The sequence below is a fragment of the Mycteria americana genome, chromosome 7, assembly GCF_035582795.1.
Source record: "Mycteria americana isolate JAX WOST 10 ecotype Jacksonville Zoo and Gardens chromosome 7, USCA_MyAme_1.0, whole genome shotgun sequence".
In the NCBI taxonomy this organism is placed as follows: Eukaryota; Metazoa; Chordata; class Aves; order Ciconiiformes; family Ciconiidae; genus Mycteria; species Mycteria americana.
The window spans coordinates 40883707-40905041 of NC_134371.1; the positions used below are offsets into that span (position 1 = coordinate 40883707).

Below are 21335 nucleotides of genomic sequence, written 5' to 3' on the forward strand. Positions count from 1 at the left end.
GTTTGTGTTCAATTAAAACGTGTCTTGAGAAATTCAACCACGCTTGATTCGAGGACTTCAAGAGGTGGTAAACACCACTTCTGTTGGTAGTTTCCAATTGGTAATTACTTACACAGTTAAACAGTTGTCACTTATTTCCAGTATGAATTTGTTTGGCTCCAGCTTCCTGCCACTGATTCTTATTATGACTTTAACCACCAGATTAAAGAACCCTTCAGCACCCAGTATTTTCTGCAGTATTCCCATTGACTTCTGTCCACATCTGTTGCTGCTACTAATATGGATCCTAAATATTGACTTGAGTTTGTAACTGTTGGCCTCGTTGATTTGCCCAAGATTTCATAATTAAATCTGGCAGGACTAGAACTTCTCCTGCAATAAACAGGGTGTGGAGACTCAGATCAAGGCACCATTCTAATGTGTACAGGAGGAGTCTGTTTGAATGGTTAATAGTGATCTATTTTCCATCTTTTCATCTGTAGGATATCTGACAGATAAAGATCTCCTGGAGTTTCTCATCCGGTGCCAGAATGGCTTGAGAGATAATGGCGTTATCATTCTCAAGGACAATGTAGCCAGGGAGGGCTGTATCCTGGATTGTCTGGATAGTAGTGTGATACGAGACCTGAACATCCTCCACAGCCTGATTGAAATGAGCGGACTCACCATCCTACGAGAGGAGAGGCAAGAGGGATTCCCTGAGCAGTGCGTCCCCGTCTGGATGTTGGCCATGCAGAAAGGCCCTGGCCATTCCTGATTGCATAGTGAGACTGCGGAGACTGGACTATGGATGAACCACAGGACTGGGAAGGAGAAAAGCATCTACAAGAATCCTCCTAACCATGCACTGCTACTACTACAGCTCTAGGGCAGCAACTCCTAAAGGATCGGGAGAGAATTACAATTGAGCCAGATCCTCCAGGGAGTAGTCTACTTCTAAATCCTGCCTGCTTCGTCATTCTCTCCATTTTTAAAAGCCTTTCTAACAGCTGCTTGTAAGATCTCTCTTTCATTAAGGAGTCAATACTGGACAAAACTCAACTAATATAAAATAATTAGGTCTGAAGTTTCTGTAGTGGGTAATACGTTTTGGAGTGTTCTGTATGAGGTGTTAACAAATAAGCCTGGTTTTTACTATGGCACTTAAATCTTCTTGGAATTTAAGAAGGATCTGTCAGATCACTGAAGCAGGAAATTCAAATAACTTCTGGAAAACCTAACCCAAATTTTGACTGTCATCACTATCTGTACTTTAAAATATTTAAACCAAAAATGTAAGGAAAGTTTTATCCATTTGTTGGCATCAGCTATGCAGTTTATTTATTTTTGTGCATTTCTGTCAGTTTGGACAATAAGACAACCTGGTTAATTTTCCATTTTTAGGAACTACTTTATCTTCCTGATGTTTCTGCCATAGAACAATAGTGGTGCATAAGGGTTTTCGCACTCCAGGGGAATACTTAGATGACAAATATATGCATGTTTGCATTGAAATTTTGTGAAAAGATTGCCCCACAAATTACATTCTGGAAAATATTTTTTCAAAATGTTCACAGTGGAAACCACTTGAAAGCTTCTTTTTGTTATTCATACCAGTGTAAACTTCTTTCTTTCCCACATTCAGAACAAGTCTGGCACCATATGCAGAGCTAATGGGATTTCATGGGGTGTTAATAGTAAGACTGTAAGAAGAACTAATACAGTATTGTATTAATTAACAACTGTACTAAACTGCAGAGGGTGTTAGTGTAACCCAAAAGCATCTATGATTTATATTCAAACAGCAGCTGTATAAGCCTGGATTTGAAAATACACACATACCATCTCCTTAAGGCTCACAGAAATTACACATTGAGATTCTTGTCCTCTTCATATAGGCACAGAAAGTGCTGTGGGAGGACAGAAGTTCATTTTGCAAAAAAAATTCAGAATTTGAAAGTCTGCTTCATTCTGAATGAGCACGAGAAGGGAGAATTTTGAAATTCTTTATGAGGGAAAACCACAGAACCACAGAGTTTTCCAAGTTGATAAAAATTTTTCATTCAGACAAAATCAAATGTTTCTTTTGAATTCAACTTCTAAAATAAATTGCACTTAAAATATTATTATGTGCAGTAAAAAGCAAATTAAATATGGCTTGTTCAAAATTTTAGAAATTAATGATAACGTTAGAATGGACTGTTCTGACTCTGTTAGAATTTTTATCGCATTTTATTCCCCTGAAATGCAATTCTGGCAAAACTTATCAGACTTTTTGAAGAGTTGCATTATGATGACAAACCTCCATCTTCTGATGGAAAGGGGTTCTATTAAACATCCTCCACATGACTGTAGGCACAATTGTCTGTGTCAAATATTGTCATCTGTGTTAGATTAACTCACATAGAAGCCTGAAGATAATGAGATCAGGGAACCTCTCAGCTGGATTTTAGTACACTTTGCCATCCTTTGATAACAAATCTCCAGTTTTGGTTTTAATTGCATAACTCATCTTCTCTAGCAATATGGTTGCATATGTTGAGAATTTCCAATTTATGGCAGAGGGCTTCCTGCCATCAAATCTTACCGAATAATTGTTCTCTTAATGTGCCATCGCTAATTGTAGCATTAAGGAAAAAAAACCTGGTGATTTGGTGAATATTCTGGCGTGTCATATAACCTAGAAACCTATGGTTCCCATGACACAGATGCTTCTGGAATGTTTTGGCTAATTCTTCCATTCTAATCAACTGGTAATGGATGTAAATTTAGTATATAACATTGTTAAAAACCCTAGGTGAACACTTACATTCTGGAATTGTCCCCAGAACTAAGTGCTTCAAATTACCTTTAAGCCACTACAATGCTTTCATTCTGCCAAGGCTGCTAAAAGCTGGTGTGGTCTTTGCGTGCGTATGAGCGTGCAGATATCTGAAGGATACCCAGCCATTTGTTTTACAGGAAAGAGGCATCAGTCCTATAGTTAGTAACACTGGTTAGCAATAACGGTGAGAATATAACAGGAGAATATTTAAAAGGCCTTTATGTGTTACAAATTAATTTGTCCTTCACCATTTTTTCTTCCAGCCAGAGACATCTGCCAAGGTGCAGAATACTTGGGGACTGCTGGAGATCCTATTACAATCGTGTCTGTGGCAGGCATATCTGAATGGTGTTGGTCACTACAATGGTGAGAGAACAGCATTGTGGAAATAGGGAATTAAACAATTTTATACAAATCTAAACAGCTGCCACATCTCACAGGACAGAATATATCAGCTGTTCACTTACACACCAGAGTGGGTGCAGTTCAGTAATAAGAGACGTGGTTCCAAGATGGACATAGAATGTAAAGTGGTTTAGGATGAAAGGTAGAATATAAATGACTGGTATTGTTATCAGTGAAATACATTTTTCAAGGTTAAAATGTTCTTCCTGTATTTTGTACATCTTTCCTATTTGAATTTCCAGAATACATATACGTAAACATGTAATGAAAATTGGTTCCCTTAACTGTGTGAGAACAGAGACAAGTAAAATCTCAATTTAGTAGAAAAACGCGTATTTCATGATTCCCACATTCCTGGAAATTAATGTTTCATGGCTACGTTGCTTCCACAGTAAAATATTAAAGCTTTTCTGGTGACATAATGAACCTCAAGAGTAAAGAAACACAAGCCCTCCAGGGGCTTAAATGCATGAGATTGCTGCAGACTGAATAATATTTTGGTTTCTTCCTTTTCCAAGGTATATTTTAATTCAAGAACTCCCAGTCAACCAGTGTAGGCCACCCTTAAATGTTCATTAATTTGGGTAAGGGCCATTCTTGGCTTAAAAGTTCAGGGCTCTCTGGACTTTACCATAGTGTATAATAATGAATCACAAATTTCAAACAGAAGATCTTGCTTAGAAATCGTCTATATATCAGTTGCTCTTTGGTGTTCAAAGACTGGATAATCAACTCAGTTGCTCTGCCTCAACTTTCAGGTTATTTAAACCATGCATTTAAAGAAGTCTTGAGCTCATCAGACTGCACTGCGAGTTCGAATCCCATTTGTTTGGTTCTCATTTAGGACTTGTTCCCGATCCCGACGTTACCAGAAATTTAATCCAAGATCAAGACCCTGGCTGAGCCAAGGTTCACAGAACATTCAGGGTCCTTCAAGCTCAAGCCCTCATTCACCACCAGCAGGTAATTAGTGAAATACCCAATTAGTCCTTCAATCAGATGTTTCTCTCAGGCAACCACTACTCAAGTAAATGCTTAGCCAAAGTGCAGTAAAGCCCACTTCTGCCATGTCACTACCAAACCTCTTGGTAATGCTTGGTTTCCCCATATCAGGTCCAGTGCTTCTATTCTGTGTGACTGAAGGCCACTTATTATCTTTATTATATGAACGTGAGGTTCCTTGCAAAAGAGATCCTCAAGCCCTGACAGTAGCCCCCAAATGCTACTGCAACCCAAACAAAATGTAAGGAATCAATTATTACAGCAGCCTGAATAGCAATCCCAACTGTGCAGCTCCAGCAACCATCAAAGCTCAAGCTGTTCATGTTCCAAAGGCAACTCAGACATTACAAATGTCCTTTCATTCCTAATTGGAAGAGAGCGCCATCATTTTGAAACATACCACTGAATGGATGTTCTAAAATACTTTGTTTCAGAAATACTGAAATGATCATATCAAATATTTTTAATTTGACTTTCTTGTTTGGATGTTTATATAATCTAGTCTAAACTGACGTGTTATGTGAGAGGATAATATAATACATGATACAGTATTGTAATAGTTGAAGTGAAACATCAGTTTCCTACAGAATATGCTAATAAAATTAGCACATTCCCTGCCCCCAAATTTAGTGAAACAAGTCAGCAATTTCCAGAGGAAACAGTCATTTCAAGAGGAACAGTCCTGTCAAGAAGTATTTGCCCAAGCTCTTTTTCTCCAGATGTATCCCATCCATTCAGGCAGCTTGCAGTGTGCCTGGTCTAGGGAGCAGCCACTTTAGGCTCTTTGACAGGCAAGAAAAAGAAACTGGCACCTCCAGAGCAATTCCCACCACCTCAGAGCTGAACTGGCTTGAAATAAGAGAGTCTCCCCTCTCCTTGGTGGTTGTACAGTGGGAATGAAAGTGCATCCTTGTTATAACCAATTCAGCATCTTCATCGTTAATGTCAAACAGAAGTGCAGTGTGATCTGAGGAGCTGTGACTGTCAAAACCAGAAAAAGGCATGGACTTGGATAACCAAACACCCATTAAAAATCAAAGTCATGGTACCGGGGCACTACATTAATGGGAGCAATATATCACTACATAATGCCACCTGACAAAAGCTTTGCCAGTTATTCCACTGAGTGCCCTGAGTACCTTTACACCATTCACTTGTTTTTTCCGTTCTCTTAATCCAGGCTCCCCAGAGCGTTTACAATGGCATATCAGACAGTAGGCCTGTCCAGAGGAACTTGACTGTTATGTGTGATTAAAACCAGTTGTGTTGCATCCTATCCCTCTTCTCTTCCTTTGATGCTTCTTCCAACTTGCCAAGAAAATCCCTCCTCCACTTGCCAAAAATGATTTGTTCTCTGTGGACATCACCACATCTCACTGAAGTAAAACAGATTACCTTTGATTTTAAGAGGAGGTAATTCTGTTTATCTGAGAGCAATAACAACACGCTGTATTTCAAACATACAGGTTAATACCTGTCTCTTTCAATTGATGTCAAGTAGGCACTCCTAGACCTTTGTACCAAACAAAGCTCATGTTCTCATCACCTCCATAAATAACAATATTTGTATGACACTATACATCCCTAGACCTTGAAGCATGCATTATCATCGTGTTCAGGATAAGGAAACTGAGGCACAGAAGGATGATCTGGGCCACATTACAGCTTTACCTGAGTGGTAGCTGTGAGTGATTAACACCACAAATCAGGCCGCTACAGGAACTACAGAGTGTTTTTCAGGCAGACATAAACTTATTCTGGTTGTGCTTGGAGCAGATTGAAACAGCATGGTTGTTGTTAGCCTGCTTATTAGGCCAACCTGATATGTCCTGCAAAGAGAGGGCTCAGGCTGAACATTGTGCTCGTGAACATAAACAGCTTCTGTTCCTTTCAAAGCATTGGAAGAACAACCTGGTGTATGCCTGCAGCAAAAATAAAAGACAGAACATTGGTGGAAAGTCTCTCTTCCCTGTATCTCTCTTCCAAAAGTGTTGAATTTGCAGGCATTTCAATCTGTTCTGGTATTTTCAGGTTCCTGAGACTAAGGTTTTTAGAGACATTTGAAGATGCAGAAGTCCTGTAAGTGCACTGTGGCGTAGTAGATACCTATTGGTGTCTTTGAATGCCTGCAAGTCTCTGAAGATCTGGCTTGTAGGAACCTCAGCTTCACACAAGACTACATTTTCAGAATTATCTAGGAGACCAGATTTGAAAGCATTTAAGTGCCTGCCAGTGGAGGTAGGCATCTAGAGGGATTTCTAAAGCATTTGGCCAATTCAAACAAAGTTTAGCATCAGCCTGTCTTTGAAAACCCCTTAGGGAGATGTAGGCATCTTAGGTACCAATAATCTCACTTGATTTGAGACACCTAAATAAAGATGTCTCATCTAAGATAATTGTCTAGGCTCTCTTTGCAGGCAGTGGAGAAAAACTGGCCCATGCAGGAGACATTCATGGCAGGCCCATGCATCCATCCCATTCTGGATAGATGCATTAAAGATGCAAGCAATAGCAAAGTCCTTCTGAAAGCTCTGTTCAACTGTACCACTTTACAGTGACTTGAACTGATTTGTAGGTACATTATGCCTGATTGTTCTCCTCTCCCTAACTTCTGACAATGCCCTGTGAATGTAAAATCCTGATTCAGAGACTGCCTCTTCCAGATCTGTAGCAGAGATTCCCAAAGAGTGGCACACATGCCACAAGTGCTGTCAAGCATCTACAAAGTGGTACGCAACACTTTCTGAGCAGCCTTCTATGTGCACATGCAGCCTGACGCTGCTGGCAGCAGCCTCAGTTCCTGCTGCCGCTGCTGCTGAGGCAATACTCCAGCGTGGAAATCCTCCCACACTCCTCCAATAACAGAGTAATAAACATACAGCATCGTCAGCTCCAGAAAGTCAAAAATCACAGATCTAGCTTCAAAATCTTTGGAAGATTTCTGTGTGTGTATTTTACAGATGTATACGCATACATGTGGTATATACGCAGTTTGTATTAGCCAAGGTGACCTGTGGTCCCTGGAATATGTGTGGCTTGCCAGCTTTTCACAAGGCATCTGCTGCAGCAGAGCAGGGGCCACTATGTAATGTGGATCCCCAACCACACAAATAAATGGTCCAGCACTGTTTGCCAAGGCAACTGTTGCTGGGTCAGCATTGGATGTCATCTGCTCAACCTGGCTCCATATCCCTTGGGTGACACCTGGCATGTCTCACTTGTAAAACCCACTCAGATCTGCCCTAGCCTCTTTGAGTTATGTTGCTTGTATCTCAAGCCTCTCACTCATGTGAGGATTTTGTAATGTGGTACATAGGATCAGCTAAGATGACCTAATGACCTTGTGGCTCCCTTCTCTATGGCTGCATGTAATCACAGGGCACACCAGGTGTGAGATGCTTCTCATCTCATTTGGACACCTAAGAGACACTTGTCGGAGGTTAAGGTAATTGTCAAGACTTCCCATGATTGTTACTGGGGAAAGATCAGCTCCTCCCAGAAAGCTTCTTCCCTCCTGCGATGGTTATCCCATATACTCAACTGTAGAAGGAGCCTACAGGACTGTCTTAGGTTCATACAAGTCATTCTTAAGTGTTTGAGGTGAGATAAATTCTAGCTCGAGTGTATGGGAATTAATGGACCTCGCTGTGAGACTAGTCTTCAGTGCATTCAAGTCTGTTCTTTCTCCTGCAGATGCGGAACGTGGATCTGCAGCCCCAGCTGTAAAAACCTTACAACTCTGAAAGCTTCTACTGAGGACCAAAGTGAAGATTGTTGGAAATTACTCCATCTTGGACCTTTTAGCATTTTCCTTTCAGAAGGTACGGGCATGGATACTCCTGAAAACTCAGTGGAGTACAAAATTATACTGATGTTTGGCTTGCACCTCCCCCAGATAGACATGATATGAGTTTCCCGCGGGGTGCTTTTTGCACGCTGGATTGATCGGTTTACCAATGAGCCAGGGCTGACCCTCTGTTGGGTCTCATTAAATAACACACTAGTTTTATTTATGGATCAGTACATGTGTGCATTGCTAAATAAACAAGTGGCTTCTCCTAAAATCAGGGTATCATTGGCAAACTCTTAAAAATCCAACCCATAAAATAAACAGACTCCAGGAGTTACCTGTGACTCCCACCACTGCAGTAACTTCAAGGTAACAAGAAGTCAATAAACCCCCATCAACAAAATCCCCACTGGGATCCAGCAGCTAAGACTCTGAAGCAGCAGTCATCAAGAGAAACTAAGTGATTCAGTAAAACATTTACGTTCCCAGAGGAACCATATTTGGGCTGCCTTGTTTGGTGAGAGAGGCAGCCCTGACCACTTACCAAAGGCAAAACATAGGCCATTGAAGAGGGTCCTGGTTGGATAGTGTCTGTAGAGCCACTCTGCTATCCGACGTGCTCCTTGCCTGTGATTAGGCTATGTATCATCCCTAGCTGTCTAGATGCCAAGGCACAGGGACCCTGAGCAAGGGAGTACTTTCTCACCCTACACTAAGTCATTTCACTGCTCAGGTAGGAGTCAGTCTCTGTCTTTCTGTTCTCCTAGATCTTGCAGATCCCCAAACTGATGTCTGATAGCACCTTCAGTTTGCAGCATGCAGTAATTCTGATTTCAATGGGCAGAGCAAACCCTGCCTTTGCCCCAATGTAGCTGAGATCAGTAACTAATTATCTCTTTTTCTGGGCTCTTTCAGCACAGGCAGCTTTGTCCTGTCTCCCCCAACAGACTCCATTCTCTACAGCAAGGAGAGAAATACCACCTCACAAAAGATGGCTGAGCACATCATTGCAGTGATCCAAACCAGCCATGCAACAGCCAGGACAGGTGCACGTACTGAACAGAAAGGATTTAGGAACCAGTGGACTACTTTCCGTCGCTGACTTCTCAGGTAGACAGATCTACTTACAGTCAGGCTTTTATGGCCTCCAGCATCTCAGCATCAGAGCATGTTATAATAATTTGTACATTGATCCTTTCCACCCCACTGTCAGGTGGGGAAGGTCTAGTTAGCTTCATTGCATGTATGGGAACCCCACAAAGCAGAGTTACATTCATCTCATTTTATTTCAACTGTTTAGTCCAACTGGTTATTACAACTGCCTAATAATCAGGGAAGCAAGGCCAGTACCTCTGCATGACTTTTCAGTCCATCCGATGCTAGTGGACAAATCTGACATTAGGAATATCCTGTCTCTCTCTGCTGATTAGTGATTTGGTCTTCAGCTGGGACCATATGCCTAATGTTAAATGAGTTGAATCTCACCTTGAGGGAAGAGGGGCCTTAGAGAGTTGTACGCGTTAGAGCAGGGAACAGAACCCAGCCCTCCTTATTCACAGCCATGTGCTCATACCACTGAGCCATTTTCTCTCTTATTTGTGTAAACGGAGGGGATTTGGGTTTCCAGCATGGTAAACAAGGATTTAACTACTTCCTTCTCCCAAATAACTTTCCCTGAAATTAACAGGGTAAACAGAGCCCTCACTCTCAAAAAAGCCTTTCTGCTTGGTGTTATTTTTGTAACTGATCCTCTGCTGGAAAACAAGCAACTCAAATTTCTGCTAAAAACAACCCAAGGGAACCTCTAACAATAACATTACAAGCAGTCTTATACCCTGCTCCACTTGGTCCTGTGACAGAAGAGCGGATACCCACCCATGGATAGGTTTGTAATCCTGCATGATAAAGAAGCGCTAGGGCAGCTGGCAGCACACAGAGAGCGGCATGGAGTGCCTCACTCCCTGCCAGCTTTGTGCCCTGCTTGTCAAACAAGAGCGGACCGAGCAGCATCTAGCACCTGGGATCAGGAGCTACAAAGGAGCTGTGGCCTCATGCTGGGCACGTGTGAGTTGCAAAGGTGGTGGCAGGAAAGGAGCGGGATGTTTGACATAGAAAGCAGGAGACTTGACAGAATGGAATATTTTCATCCTCAAACACCCCATTGTGAGAATGGCTTTCAAATAATGACATTTTAGGAAATAATAATATTGTGTTTGTAGTTACCACCCTTTAAGGCTTAACTGCACCATGAAGGTTAGAAAGTTGTTCTTTCAGAATGAAAATTCTCACGTAACTAGATAATGTAGAAGTGGCTCTCACCTGCCTTTGCAGATCGCGTCCTTCCTTTCTGTCCCGTAACAATGAGTGCACACAAGTAGCTTGATGTATCCATAGAAGCACAGTGGCAGAAACCAAAGATCAAGACAAACGTGACGAGTAAGGAGGAGGCAGTCATAGACAGAGAATAACAGGGATTGTGCTACTCCTTTCTACTGGGGAATAGCGAGGAACTTGCTGCCTATCACGTAGTCTAGGAATACGTGTTGGAACTGTGCCTTCTAAATGTCTTTACTTAAGGTTAGGCCTAAAAGCACAAAGCAGCTTACAGCACTTTCATTCATAGGTCTCAAAGGGTGCAGTGCAGAGAGGAGCATATGGTGATCCCTACTGTAGAACGGAAAACAGTGGCCCGGAGCATTGTACCACTGAGTAGCCAAGCTGGGAATCCCACCTGAATCAATCCTGTCTCTGGACAAAGCTGCCACTTCCCTATGAGTACACCAGGTAAGTTTTTCACAGTCTGGGGCTAGGTTTTCTTTGGCATGCTGTGTACCTTTCCTTCACAAGGGAGCTGAGAATGACAGCTAGCAACCAGCCCTCAGCCGGGGCCTCACCGCTGCTAGAGGCAGAGCAAGGCCTGCAAGGAGAGTGTCTTGGTACGGTAGGACGGGAGTTCCAGCCAGGACAGCTGAGGTGAAAATCCTGCACAAATCCATATGAGACACCCTTGCAGCTCAAGACATCCATCAGCTAATCCTCCCTTTGGCAATCTCCCCGCTTACCCTTTCCATCAAAGGAGCTTGGATTACAGTGGCCGCGGTCTTAATGAGTGAGACTCCGAACAAAGCTGGTTTCTCCAGGACAAAAAATAAAGTACTTTGCACTCTCTGGATCACCTTGCTTCTTAAGAGAACCAGGCATTTAAACTGTTACTGAGCCTCAGGAGGGAGGTGAGTGCACCCAGGGAGCACACAGACGAGCTGGGGCAGAGAGAAGCTAAGTGCCTTGTCTCACGCCGCAAAGTAATCGTGACCTGAGCTGGGCACACAATCTGCATGTCCCACCTTGCAGGTTTTTGAGCAGATTGTGAGGCCAAGGCCCTGGCCATTCACTGTCACTACAGACCTAGTGGTGTTCTTTGGCAGAGGAAAGGTGTTAACTCACGTTTCCTGGCTGCACTCCAATTTGCCTGACTATATTCTTGCTTTCTTAAATTCCTGCCCCACCCACCCAACCAGTTTTGACTGTTTGCTGATTCCCCCAGTCGCGTGTTGCTGTTGGTTGTGGAATGGCCCCTCTTTCACCCTGGAGCTCACTGCATTGTGTTGCTTAAGTGATCTCAGGTTGTAAGGTTATGACATTCCCTGTTCTGGAGAAGCACGTTTGCACAGTTCCCCCCCTTCCTTTCCAATCCTTGGAAGTGTGGCTGTCACAAGAAGGATGGTGGAGTAGGGTGGTCTCATGCGCTGTTGCAGAGCTGATGTGCTTAGAGAGGGCTTTCCAGTTTCTCAGTTCCTCTCATTGCTGTTTTCCCTGTAACTATTGGAACAAACTGCCCATGCCCCTCTAATCAAAGAAATGTGAAGTTAGCGAGAGGCCCCAAATACATTTCCTGGCAACAAGACAAAAGTAAGTCTACTGAGAAGTTTATGCAAAGAGAATATTTCTAGTATATACAGTTCTGTCTTGTTCTCAGATGCCCATACCAAAGCAATTACTGTACAGGAGATGCCGACTGGCTGGAAGAACCTGTTCATTCTGGGTCTGTAATGGAGTCTGTGAGGAGCTCAGCTTCCTGGTGTGGAAGAAGGTAAGTGTGTGTAAGGAAGGGAGGCTGGGACATGTTTATTTGGGAGGGTAACCTTTCTGGGCTGGGAGCCTACTTTTTAATTTATTTGGTGGTCCGGGAAAATTCGTCACATCACATTCTTCAGCTCCTATTTCCACTGAGGCAATTACGTCACCCCAGAGTCTTAGCTAGCTAACAGGGATGCAGCTGTATAAAGCGCAGGCTAGCCGTTTCATGATGGCAGCGATGCGGTTTGTCCCTAAGACAAACAAAGTTGCACAGGAGAGGGGAGATGTAGAAGTCTGGGTCCAGCCAGGGAAATGCAGATCCAAGGCCAGCTCTGAACTTCAAGCCAGCTCACGGATGTTTTTTTCCGTGTCTGCTTTTACCTCACCCTTGAGCTCCTCACATCAGATCCAGAGACACATGTGGCCCCTATGTTCCTGTAAGCACGACGGCTGCTGTTTCTGGGTTCCTGGGAGAAATGCCCAGGACAAGTACCAGGGCTTTCCAAGTGATAACTCCAGTGGTCTGAGAAGCATTTTGATGGTCTGGAGTTGCAGGGCATCTTGGCTTCTTGACAGCACTGTATTTTGCAAAACAAGGATGAGGGATCAAGGCCTGCAGGAGCTGGGGCAAAGACTGAGACACAGGGTTGTGGCAAAGTGCTGAGAGCTGAGGAAGGTGGAAGGGGAGAGCCCTAGAGTGGGGTTTCCACAGTAGAGAATCGGTGGGTCTTCCATTCACATACTCGCTCTTTGGTGTCATCCTGCGTGCTAGCATGAATACAGGAGAAAACTTGGTGTCTGCTGGGTCACAACCCCTTGCTATGGCGTGCCTGGGTTCAGACTCTCGGTATTCAAAGGCACGTTGGGGTATTTACTCATGGAGTCTCATAGCACCTCTGAGAGGTGTCTGAGTACTTTACCACCTTTTTGCTCACAGCAGTGATAAAGCAGTGTGGGGAATCGCCTTTCACAGCCAGAGAGTGCAGCAGTGTCAAAGCCAGAAGGAGAAAACTTGGGGCTGCCTGGTGCTCAGCTCACTGTGTTCTCCTCCAGACCCTGCTGCTTCCTCTGCAGAATGCTGAATCTGGTTCTGAACCCCATGTCCCATGTTTCTAGTCTATCTTTACACCAAAATCTTAACAGCAGTTTAAAACTGGCATAATTGGTTTTGATAAAATGCATCTCTAAGCTCTTGCAGGCAGGGATTCTGTTTTCAAAAGCTGAACTGTTCCTCCTGCAGTGCAATGCAACCATACTCTGAGAGAGTTAATAAATCCATGCGTGCCCTTTAAAAGAAGAAATCAGGAGGATTTTTTAGACATTTTTAGGCAAAGGTTCTTTTTTTTTCATGCAGCCTCCTTGGTAACCAGTTAAAACAAATTCCTCTAGACTGTAAACTAGAGATAATGGAGTTCGCCTTTAATCTCGGTCCGCTACAGATCAAGTTACCTCTTAGAAATTACTTATCCTGGCCAAGCAAATGAATTGGAATTGATGTTCTTAATTGTTTTCTAAATTGCTGTTCCCCACTCCCTTCCTCCCCTTCTCTCCACACAGCTGTTTTGCATCAGAGTCTAGTCTAATGGGTACTGTCACTCACACGAGGGGGTGAAGTCATGTGGTCATAAAAGAGAAAGATTGGGGGAAGAGAGGGAAATACCACCCAGTGCATTATCTGGCTGTGACACACACAAATTGAATAGAAATAATTCCTCCTAGGGGGCTAGTCCCAACAATGGACACAGTTCTGTCTTGGGCTAGAAAAATGTGGAGACTCACTCTGTTCTCTGATACTCGTTTCTCTCTCACAGAGAAGGAAGATGATTAAAGTGCTAGTTTGGGACACAGGAAACCTGAGTTGAAACTGCTGACTCTGCGGCAACCTCCTTTGTCTGGTTTTGTGCAAGTTGCTTTGTTTATGCCTTAGTGGCTGCATTTGTAATACATAAATAATACAATTCCCTTCCTTTCTCCTCAGGGCAACAATGGTCTTTCATTAGCTGTATCTTACAAAACAGCTTAACCTGCTCTCCGTCTCCACAAAGTGCTTCAGTACTCCCTGTGTTTACATATATTAGTCTCCAGCTCACTTCAAACTCGCGTTGCAAAGCCTTTGGGCTCTGGGAGCATCAGGCCAGGACTTAACACCAGAATCCCATCCCTCCACATCCTCTAAAGTGGGGACAGATCTCAAATCTTAAGCAGGAACCATCTCCTGAGGATATTTTGCTCATGTAAAAATCACTCCTGCATGTGAAATGTATGCAAACAAACTATTTCACCAACTTCCGTGTCCTGCCACTATGTTCCTCCCAGCCTATAAATGACCAATAATCCCAGTTTTGCTGCCAGCAGTTTTCCAGAACTCAGCTGTTCCCTTTCAGACCTTGTACTTCCATGGACTGGCAACTGTTTTCTGCTTATCTGTCCATTCAGGATAGAACCTAAAAGAGCAGAGGTTATCCTCTTCTTAACCTCTCGCAGAAGGTCCTTCTTGACAAACAACAGTCTATCACTTACTCTTGTTACACTGTCGAGTTAGTTTTCTGAGGGAGACCAGGGAAACGGAGAATTTGCTGCCCACATAAAATCCTGAAGTGCCTGCTGGAAAAGCAGCAGACTCTTGGATACCTGTTTGTAATATCTGAGAACACTGTGTAGAATAAGTCCAAGATAAAACGGCAGGAAAGAAGGAGTTTTATACAAAATGAGTTAAAAAATCATGCTAACTGCTGGAAGTGATGAGGAAAGCCGACTATCACAAGTGTGGAGACTTTTTCCCTCCTTTTCAGTAAGGAGAACATGGATTGCTTGGGCTCACTGCAGCACCGCGCACAGCTATCAGGTACCAGATCATTGCTGACGCTAGCAAAATCATGTGCGTTTATTCTGCAAATGCTAGACTGTGGGAGCTGCACATTTAGCATTCTTCATAACTGGAAAGAGACTCTAACACTGGCTGGCCTGTCCTTACAGACACAGCCACTCTGTTTAAGCCGCCTTGTTTCTTAGGAAGCTTAATGCAAATAGTTATGATATTAACATCACAGAGTAAATACCCTTACCTCCCTGGAGAAAGGAGAAGGAAAAGAAAATCTACCTGTGACAAACCTTAGTTACATGACTGGGAGGTGACCTGATGTGGTTATGGAGAAAATGGTATGAGAATCCAGAGGGGATGAATTTTGCTTTGCTTTGCTCTTCTGCAGTTAGTCAACTCTGAAACAGGTAGGGCCAAGGGCTGTTCACTGTCCTAGAAGGAAGAAAATAAAATGTGCAGGTGTTGGGTGTTGTGAATGAGGTTTTCAAAAGCATGAATGTGAGTTAGGAGCACAACTTCCAAGTGGTGTGAATCAGGTACACCTAATTGTCTAAATCTGGGATTCATTCAGCTGTCTAATAGTCTTAAGTGCCCAGTTCAAAGCTAGTTTTCAGAGATCTCTCAGAACTCAGGGTAGCAAGACAGGCAATTCATGAGGCTGATACGTCCTGCCCATCGCAGGCACTATGCTGGAAGGCTAGTTGCTTCTATCAGCAATCACAGGAGTGGTCCCTTACCTGGTTCTGTCAAAGTGATCCAAAACAGCAGACTTGGTATTTAAAGTGACTAAGTATGACTGTGGCTTACAGGAGAAAGACCTCTAGGAAGGGATGGCTACAAAAAGGTGTAGGTAGGCAGTAGCGTCCTTCTTCTGCCTTCATATGCAGGCACTATTTTTCAGTCTGGGAGGGAAAGCAGACAAAAGGTGATTAGAGCAATGCTCAGGAAGGACCTCTGACCTTCTCATCACAGCTTCCTTTTATCACAGGAGGATTTTTCTAGCTGTCAGAGCTATAAGCTGAGCTCCTCCTCTTTTTGCTTCTCACCACGTTACCAGTAAGGAAGAATCTGCAACCAGCATTTTGATGAAGAAATGCCAGGAAGAAGGGAACCCAATGTGCTTTTTCTGCAGCAGTGTGTGCTAATAGCAGGAAGGAGAAAAAGCTCATTTATGTCAATGAAGCAAACAGATGTGACCCTTAGTTAGTGCTACCCTTGCTGACATTAGGTACTTGCTGACTCCTTGAATAGCCCCATTCAAATCAATGTAACTGCTCTTGGAGTGAGGTTCTGCTCAGTGTTAATGAAGATGTCGGAATCTGGCCCACAGGGAATAAATGTGTTGAGCAAGAAGGGGCTCTTTTATAACCTCTTTCCTAGAACATGTTTGGAGGCCTACATTTGCAGCTGGTTCCTATCTCAAAGCGAGGCCAAACCAAGCCCCCCTCACCAGAAGATGCAAGCATGCCCAGACTTTTGGAAGTTCAGCTCCAGATCCAAACATTAGGCCTGATCCAAAGTCGATAGAGTCCCACTGACCTAAAGAGACATTTGGCCCGAGCCTCCGTGACTTGGGCCCATCCTAACACAAAACGATAACACCGTACACCAATACTACTGGGGTGTCTGGGCCCATGTCTGTAAGAATATGATCACTTTTCTTTTTTTTCCTCTTGCTTTTAAATTTTTTTTAGGGAAGGGATTGGTGTCAAGGAGGCATAAACTCCCTTCTTTTCCATCCCTGATTGAGTATCAAACTCCTCCGCTGAGATTTCTCCATGGAGACATTGGGTTTTCCTGGCAGGCAGGGTTGCAAACTACTCAGCGGAATGTCTACAGCTCTGCAGCTCCGGAGGAGCCAGGAGGCTGGGCATCCCAGCCAAGGGAAATACTGCTGTCGTCCCAAGAACACTTTCATGGAGACTGAGGTGCATACTGGATTAGAGGCGGCTAAGCTGGCTTCTTGGGGTTTTTTGATGGTTTCCTTTTTCGCCTCGAAAATCTTAAGCATGGGGAAGAGAAATCCACAGACGAGAAATCTGGGGATCCTTGTGGATGTTGCAAAATGTGGTTTGTTAATGGATCTTTTTACTTCTGGTACTTCTGGCTTGTTCGACACATACGCACACATACACACATACAGAGAATAACTTGGCAAGCTCATGTTTTCGTGGCACAGCACCAGGAAATGGGAGTTCCCCTCCCAACAGAGAAGATCAGGGCAATGAGGCAAAGGTGGGGAATCAGACCCAGCCTGAGTCTCAGTGGAGCGCTGGCCCGGACAACTCTTACACAAATAATCTCCAGGAGCTCTGAACCCGTGCTTCATTGTGGACACAGACAGTGCTGTAGAAAAAACACACTGAAATTGCTTCTCTTTCATGGCATCTGTAGTGTAAAAACGATTTTCGTCCAAGACATTTGTGGTCGGAAAATCCTGACACCTCATAAATTATCTTAGAGGCGCAACAAAGCTTCAAAAAGATGAAACTCAATGCTGAGGTCAGCAGGAATTTTTTTGCATCTTCTGCAGTGGAGGAGCATTTTCAGTCTCAGAAAAACCACCACAAAAAGAGGCAGCAAGAAGAGAGAATATTTCTTGGCATGAGAGCCTCAGTGCTCAGGGGTGTAAGGCGTCTTCTATTATTTATTTTTGGCCACCTCTGTGTTCACACATCATCAGAACATGATCCAAGCGACCAGGGGCAGCCTGATAGCGAGGTGGCTGCTGCAGTTAGGTGACACTTCCAGGTCCACCCAAACACTCGGGCTAATTACCCTTGCATAGTGCTGGGGGCTACATGGGTTGAGCACCTTCCAGGATTGGTCTGACAACACTTTATAGGTGAGGTGGGTGCGGGATAGCGAAGTACTGCAAAACCACAGTAGGCTTCAGTGTGAGTTTGCAGAGAGTGTGGAACAGTGTTGCGAGGAATGGTTTCTGGTCTCCATCAGCTCATACACACAAGCAGTCAGCTGGCATTTTTTAAAGCTGTTTTCCTATTCCTCTTGACTACAAATGCAAACCCACTGCTGGAGCCCTGGCTGCCCTGCTGCGTGAGGCTAAGCAGGTTGCTTAATCCCTCACACCTTCCCATAACTATAGCTAGTCCGAACAAGGACAACTACCTGGCAGTTTCCCTTGCTCTCTTCTTGGATATCCCTTCTTTGCTATATAGAGGAGAGTTTCCTTCTTCCGGACAAGAACAAGGTGGAGAAAGAGGACCCTGAGGGTGATGTCACACACAAGCCCTTTTTAACACAAGAACCTCTGCAGGTTCTTAATTACCACGTCTGGGTATTGGGGTGGCAACCAACTGTCCTCTGCAGCACAGTAAACCCTGTGTTGGTCAAAACAGAGGGAAATTGAGACAGTGCTTGAAAGGAGAACAGACACCTGGTGTCCAGGATGACCTGTGGTTCCCCTGTTGTGGTGTATGGCAGGAAGGACCTAGCCAAAGCCACTTAGTTTAGGAAAGAAGGGCTTTTTTGCAGGCTGAAAAGTGGAAGAGATGTTTCTAAGAAGGCAGAGACTCTTGTCTCTGTCAGGAAGAAGTCATCTGTCCTGTAGCAGGCCCTGTTGCTGCTCCTACCAGCCTGCTGCCGTACGTAACTGCTGCCATCCTGATCCATGCCTGGCCTTGCCCTGCAGTGCTCATGGCAGGAGGTCTGGTGTGCTGCACGGTGCTGGAGTTGTGCCTGCAGCCTGGTGAGGGCTGCTTGGGAAAGGCAATGCCCAGGATGTGACAGCCAGCCCTCCTGCAGAGTCCCAGCGCAAGGGGGATGCTGCCAATGTAAAGCCAGTGTTGCAGGCGGGGACAATCCCCCCCTGGGACAGACAGTGGGTTTTAGGGTCGTTACTTATCTGCTTTACTGAGTGAACATCAAAATGGCTCCATTTTAATCTGTAGCATTGCCTGTTGCTTTTAAGTGTCTTATTTTGGAGAGTGAAGTTACAGGGTAAGATACGAACTGCTTTCCATTTCTGTGGGTGGACAAAACTTTCAGATTTAAAACTCTTCTCCATATGTTCAGCCCTCTGAATCCCTAGCAGGATCTGACCTCCCTGCCCACTTAGTAAATCAATGGTTTCTAAGGCATGTAGAACTGATTTTATGGCAGCAAGATGCATTTCACTAGATTTATGTTATTAAACTGGAGGAGGGGAAGCCTCCTTTTATTTGGGGCAGTCCTTGAGTTTTACAGGCTTGTTTGAGTAAGTAATTATTTTGGTAATGCTGGGGCCTCCTTTATTGAATCGTAAATGCATCCTGAACAGCTCTCGGAATAACAAGCAGACCTTTCCCTGAAAGTCAATGGATCGCCCTGATTAGCAAATCTGAACATTAGTAGTTTACCCTCCGATTAGCTTTGCTGCTGAGGGCTGCCTTGGTTCACTTCTCTGGGGCTACTCACATGATTAAGCGTGTATGTAAATGATTGCAGGATCAGCGCCACAAAAGAAAAAAAACGAACCCAAAAGCCGTTTCTTTGGAAACATCCTCTCTGACCGTGTTAGGAAAAAGGATCAGATAATTGGGATCTTTATGATGCTTATTATAAAAAATGTTCTGGAACTAGTTCAAGCACCAATCAGAAACCACATTGTTCCACTAAATCACTTTCAGATGCCATTTCAGATACAGAATACAATTACTCCTAGTTTAAAAATATAAATGTTCCCTTCATAAAACACACACACACACACACACACACACACAACTATTTTAATCTCTTTTATTTTTATCTGTCTTGGCTGGTGTTCAGGCCTTCCACAGATGATCTATCAACAGATTTTGTACCATTTCTTTCTGCCAGGCATTGTGCAGAGCCCACCGTACAGTGCAGAAGAGCTCTGCAACATGGACATTAGGACTTTACATACAAAAGAGCTCTTGCACAAGCCGGGGGGCTGGAGGCCCAGGCTTGGATGTGTATGTGCTTAAGAAATCAACTCAAAGCAAAACCTGGAACAAAGATTCTGCCCAAATGTTGCATTAAAAACCCACCCGAGATGCCTGGAGGGATTCCTGGCCTGTCATTTTTTGTTATTGGATGGCTATGGGTTTTGTGAAGCAAACTCCCCTTTTCCTACGTGGTGGCTGCCGCCCACGTGCTCTTCTTTTTATTAGGAGAGCGTGGAGGCCATCTGTGATGAGCTCAAACTGCGAGTCTGGCCCTGTTCGTAATCGGGGGACCCACCCGCCGTCCGTGCTGTTTATGCGGGAGCACATGCTGAGGTGCAGGCAAACGGGGAGGTATGAAAAAGCTGGAGGGGGAAAAAGCTGTTACGCTGTGGGCTGGATGGGCCGGGCACCCTATGCTCACCTGGGGTCGGCACAGCGTGAGCCCACTGCCCTGACACAGCCCCTGGTTAAGACGTTTAGTGTTGGCAGACGCATGCAATCTCCTTCCTTCTGAGTCAACACACAGACAGGCACCTCCGGAGGGTTTCTCAGCTTCTCTGTAAGGTGTGACTCATTTCCTAGGAGGGAGCATCTCTGCAGAGAGGTATGGAGGGAGCCAGAGTAACTCGATAGCTAACCCCAGGGCTTTGGTAGGCAGTAAGCTGGTTGGAAAGGGTCCCAGTCTGCCCAGCAGCAGGCTCCTGAGCCTTGTGCTTTCATGGTGTAGCTGCTGGGCTGTGCAGAGGACTTTACCACCTCGCCAGAGCACCATGCTGCCTCCAGGTTGGGACTGTCTGGGACATTTCTAATGGAAAGCTTTTCTTGTCAGGAAATCAGCCTTCGTCATTGCTGAAATCCTTCTCAAGAGTGGTTCTGTTTTGGTGAGCCCAGCCTCAGCCACGAGTCTGCGGGAGCACAGCCTGCTCTCCTGCCAGCCTGCTGCGTTGTTTTCCAGGGCTTGGGCCCCCTGTGCTGCGTTCAATCCTGCTGTGGGACGGGAAGCCCACAGACACCCAGAGTGTTGCCCCAGAATCCAGACAAACCCCCCAGAGATGCCAGACCCCCAACAACCTGGCAAGAAGCCCTGGGAACCTGGGATCAAAACAGGGATAACAAGGCTTAGCTTTCTACCCCAAGGCTAGGGATGCTTGAGGATGCTGCCATCTTTCAGACACTCCACAGGCCGTCCTTTTTTTTGATTTTTCTGGGGCGAGCAGAGGGATTTCTCAGCATAAGGGCAACATGAGAATCCTGAGGGCTGCATTTTGGAAAAATTTATATGGAAACATTTTCATACTTTCCAAAACAAAAGATGCTAAGGTCTTTGTTACTAAGGGAAAATTCCTCCGCTAGTTTTGCAAAGGCTGAGATTTCTGAGTTTCCTTAGCACCACTCATGGCTTCTTTAGGCCGGCTTTAGTCCCGACATTGAGAGGAATGGCCTTTGAACACAGTGGTAGCTTAAATACAATGTGTGAAATCCTGGCCCCCAGGAAAGCAGTGGACTCCCAATGACTTGCACCAGCAAGTG

At 44.5% G+C, this 21335-nt stretch overlaps 1 protein-coding gene across 7 annotated transcripts in view; it reads left to right on the forward strand.

Moving 5' to 3' along the window:
* Nucleotides 1–21335, forward strand: part of NTMT2 (N-terminal Xaa-Pro-Lys N-methyltransferase 2) — a 50135-nt gene that overhangs the window by 16058 nt on the left and 12742 nt on the right. For 4 of the 7 annotated variants that reach the window (XR_012776514.1, XR_012776515.1, XR_012776517.1 and 1 more), the window contains 5 exons: nucleotides 483–4171; nucleotides 7904–8031; nucleotides 8916–9110; nucleotides 10624–10784; nucleotides 11977–12090. Coding sequence is in view for 1 of the 7 variants with exons in the window: in XM_075508020.1 (XP_075364135.1) it covers nucleotides 483–757 (275 nt within the window). In the remaining 6 variants the exon portion in view is untranslated. Of the gene's footprint in view, nucleotides 1–482; nucleotides 6102–7903; nucleotides 8032–8915; nucleotides 9111–10623; nucleotides 10785–11976; nucleotides 12091–21335 lie in introns of those variants that run through there. The other 3 variants (XR_012776516.1, XM_075508021.1, XM_075508020.1) reach the window with 3 other exon arrangements.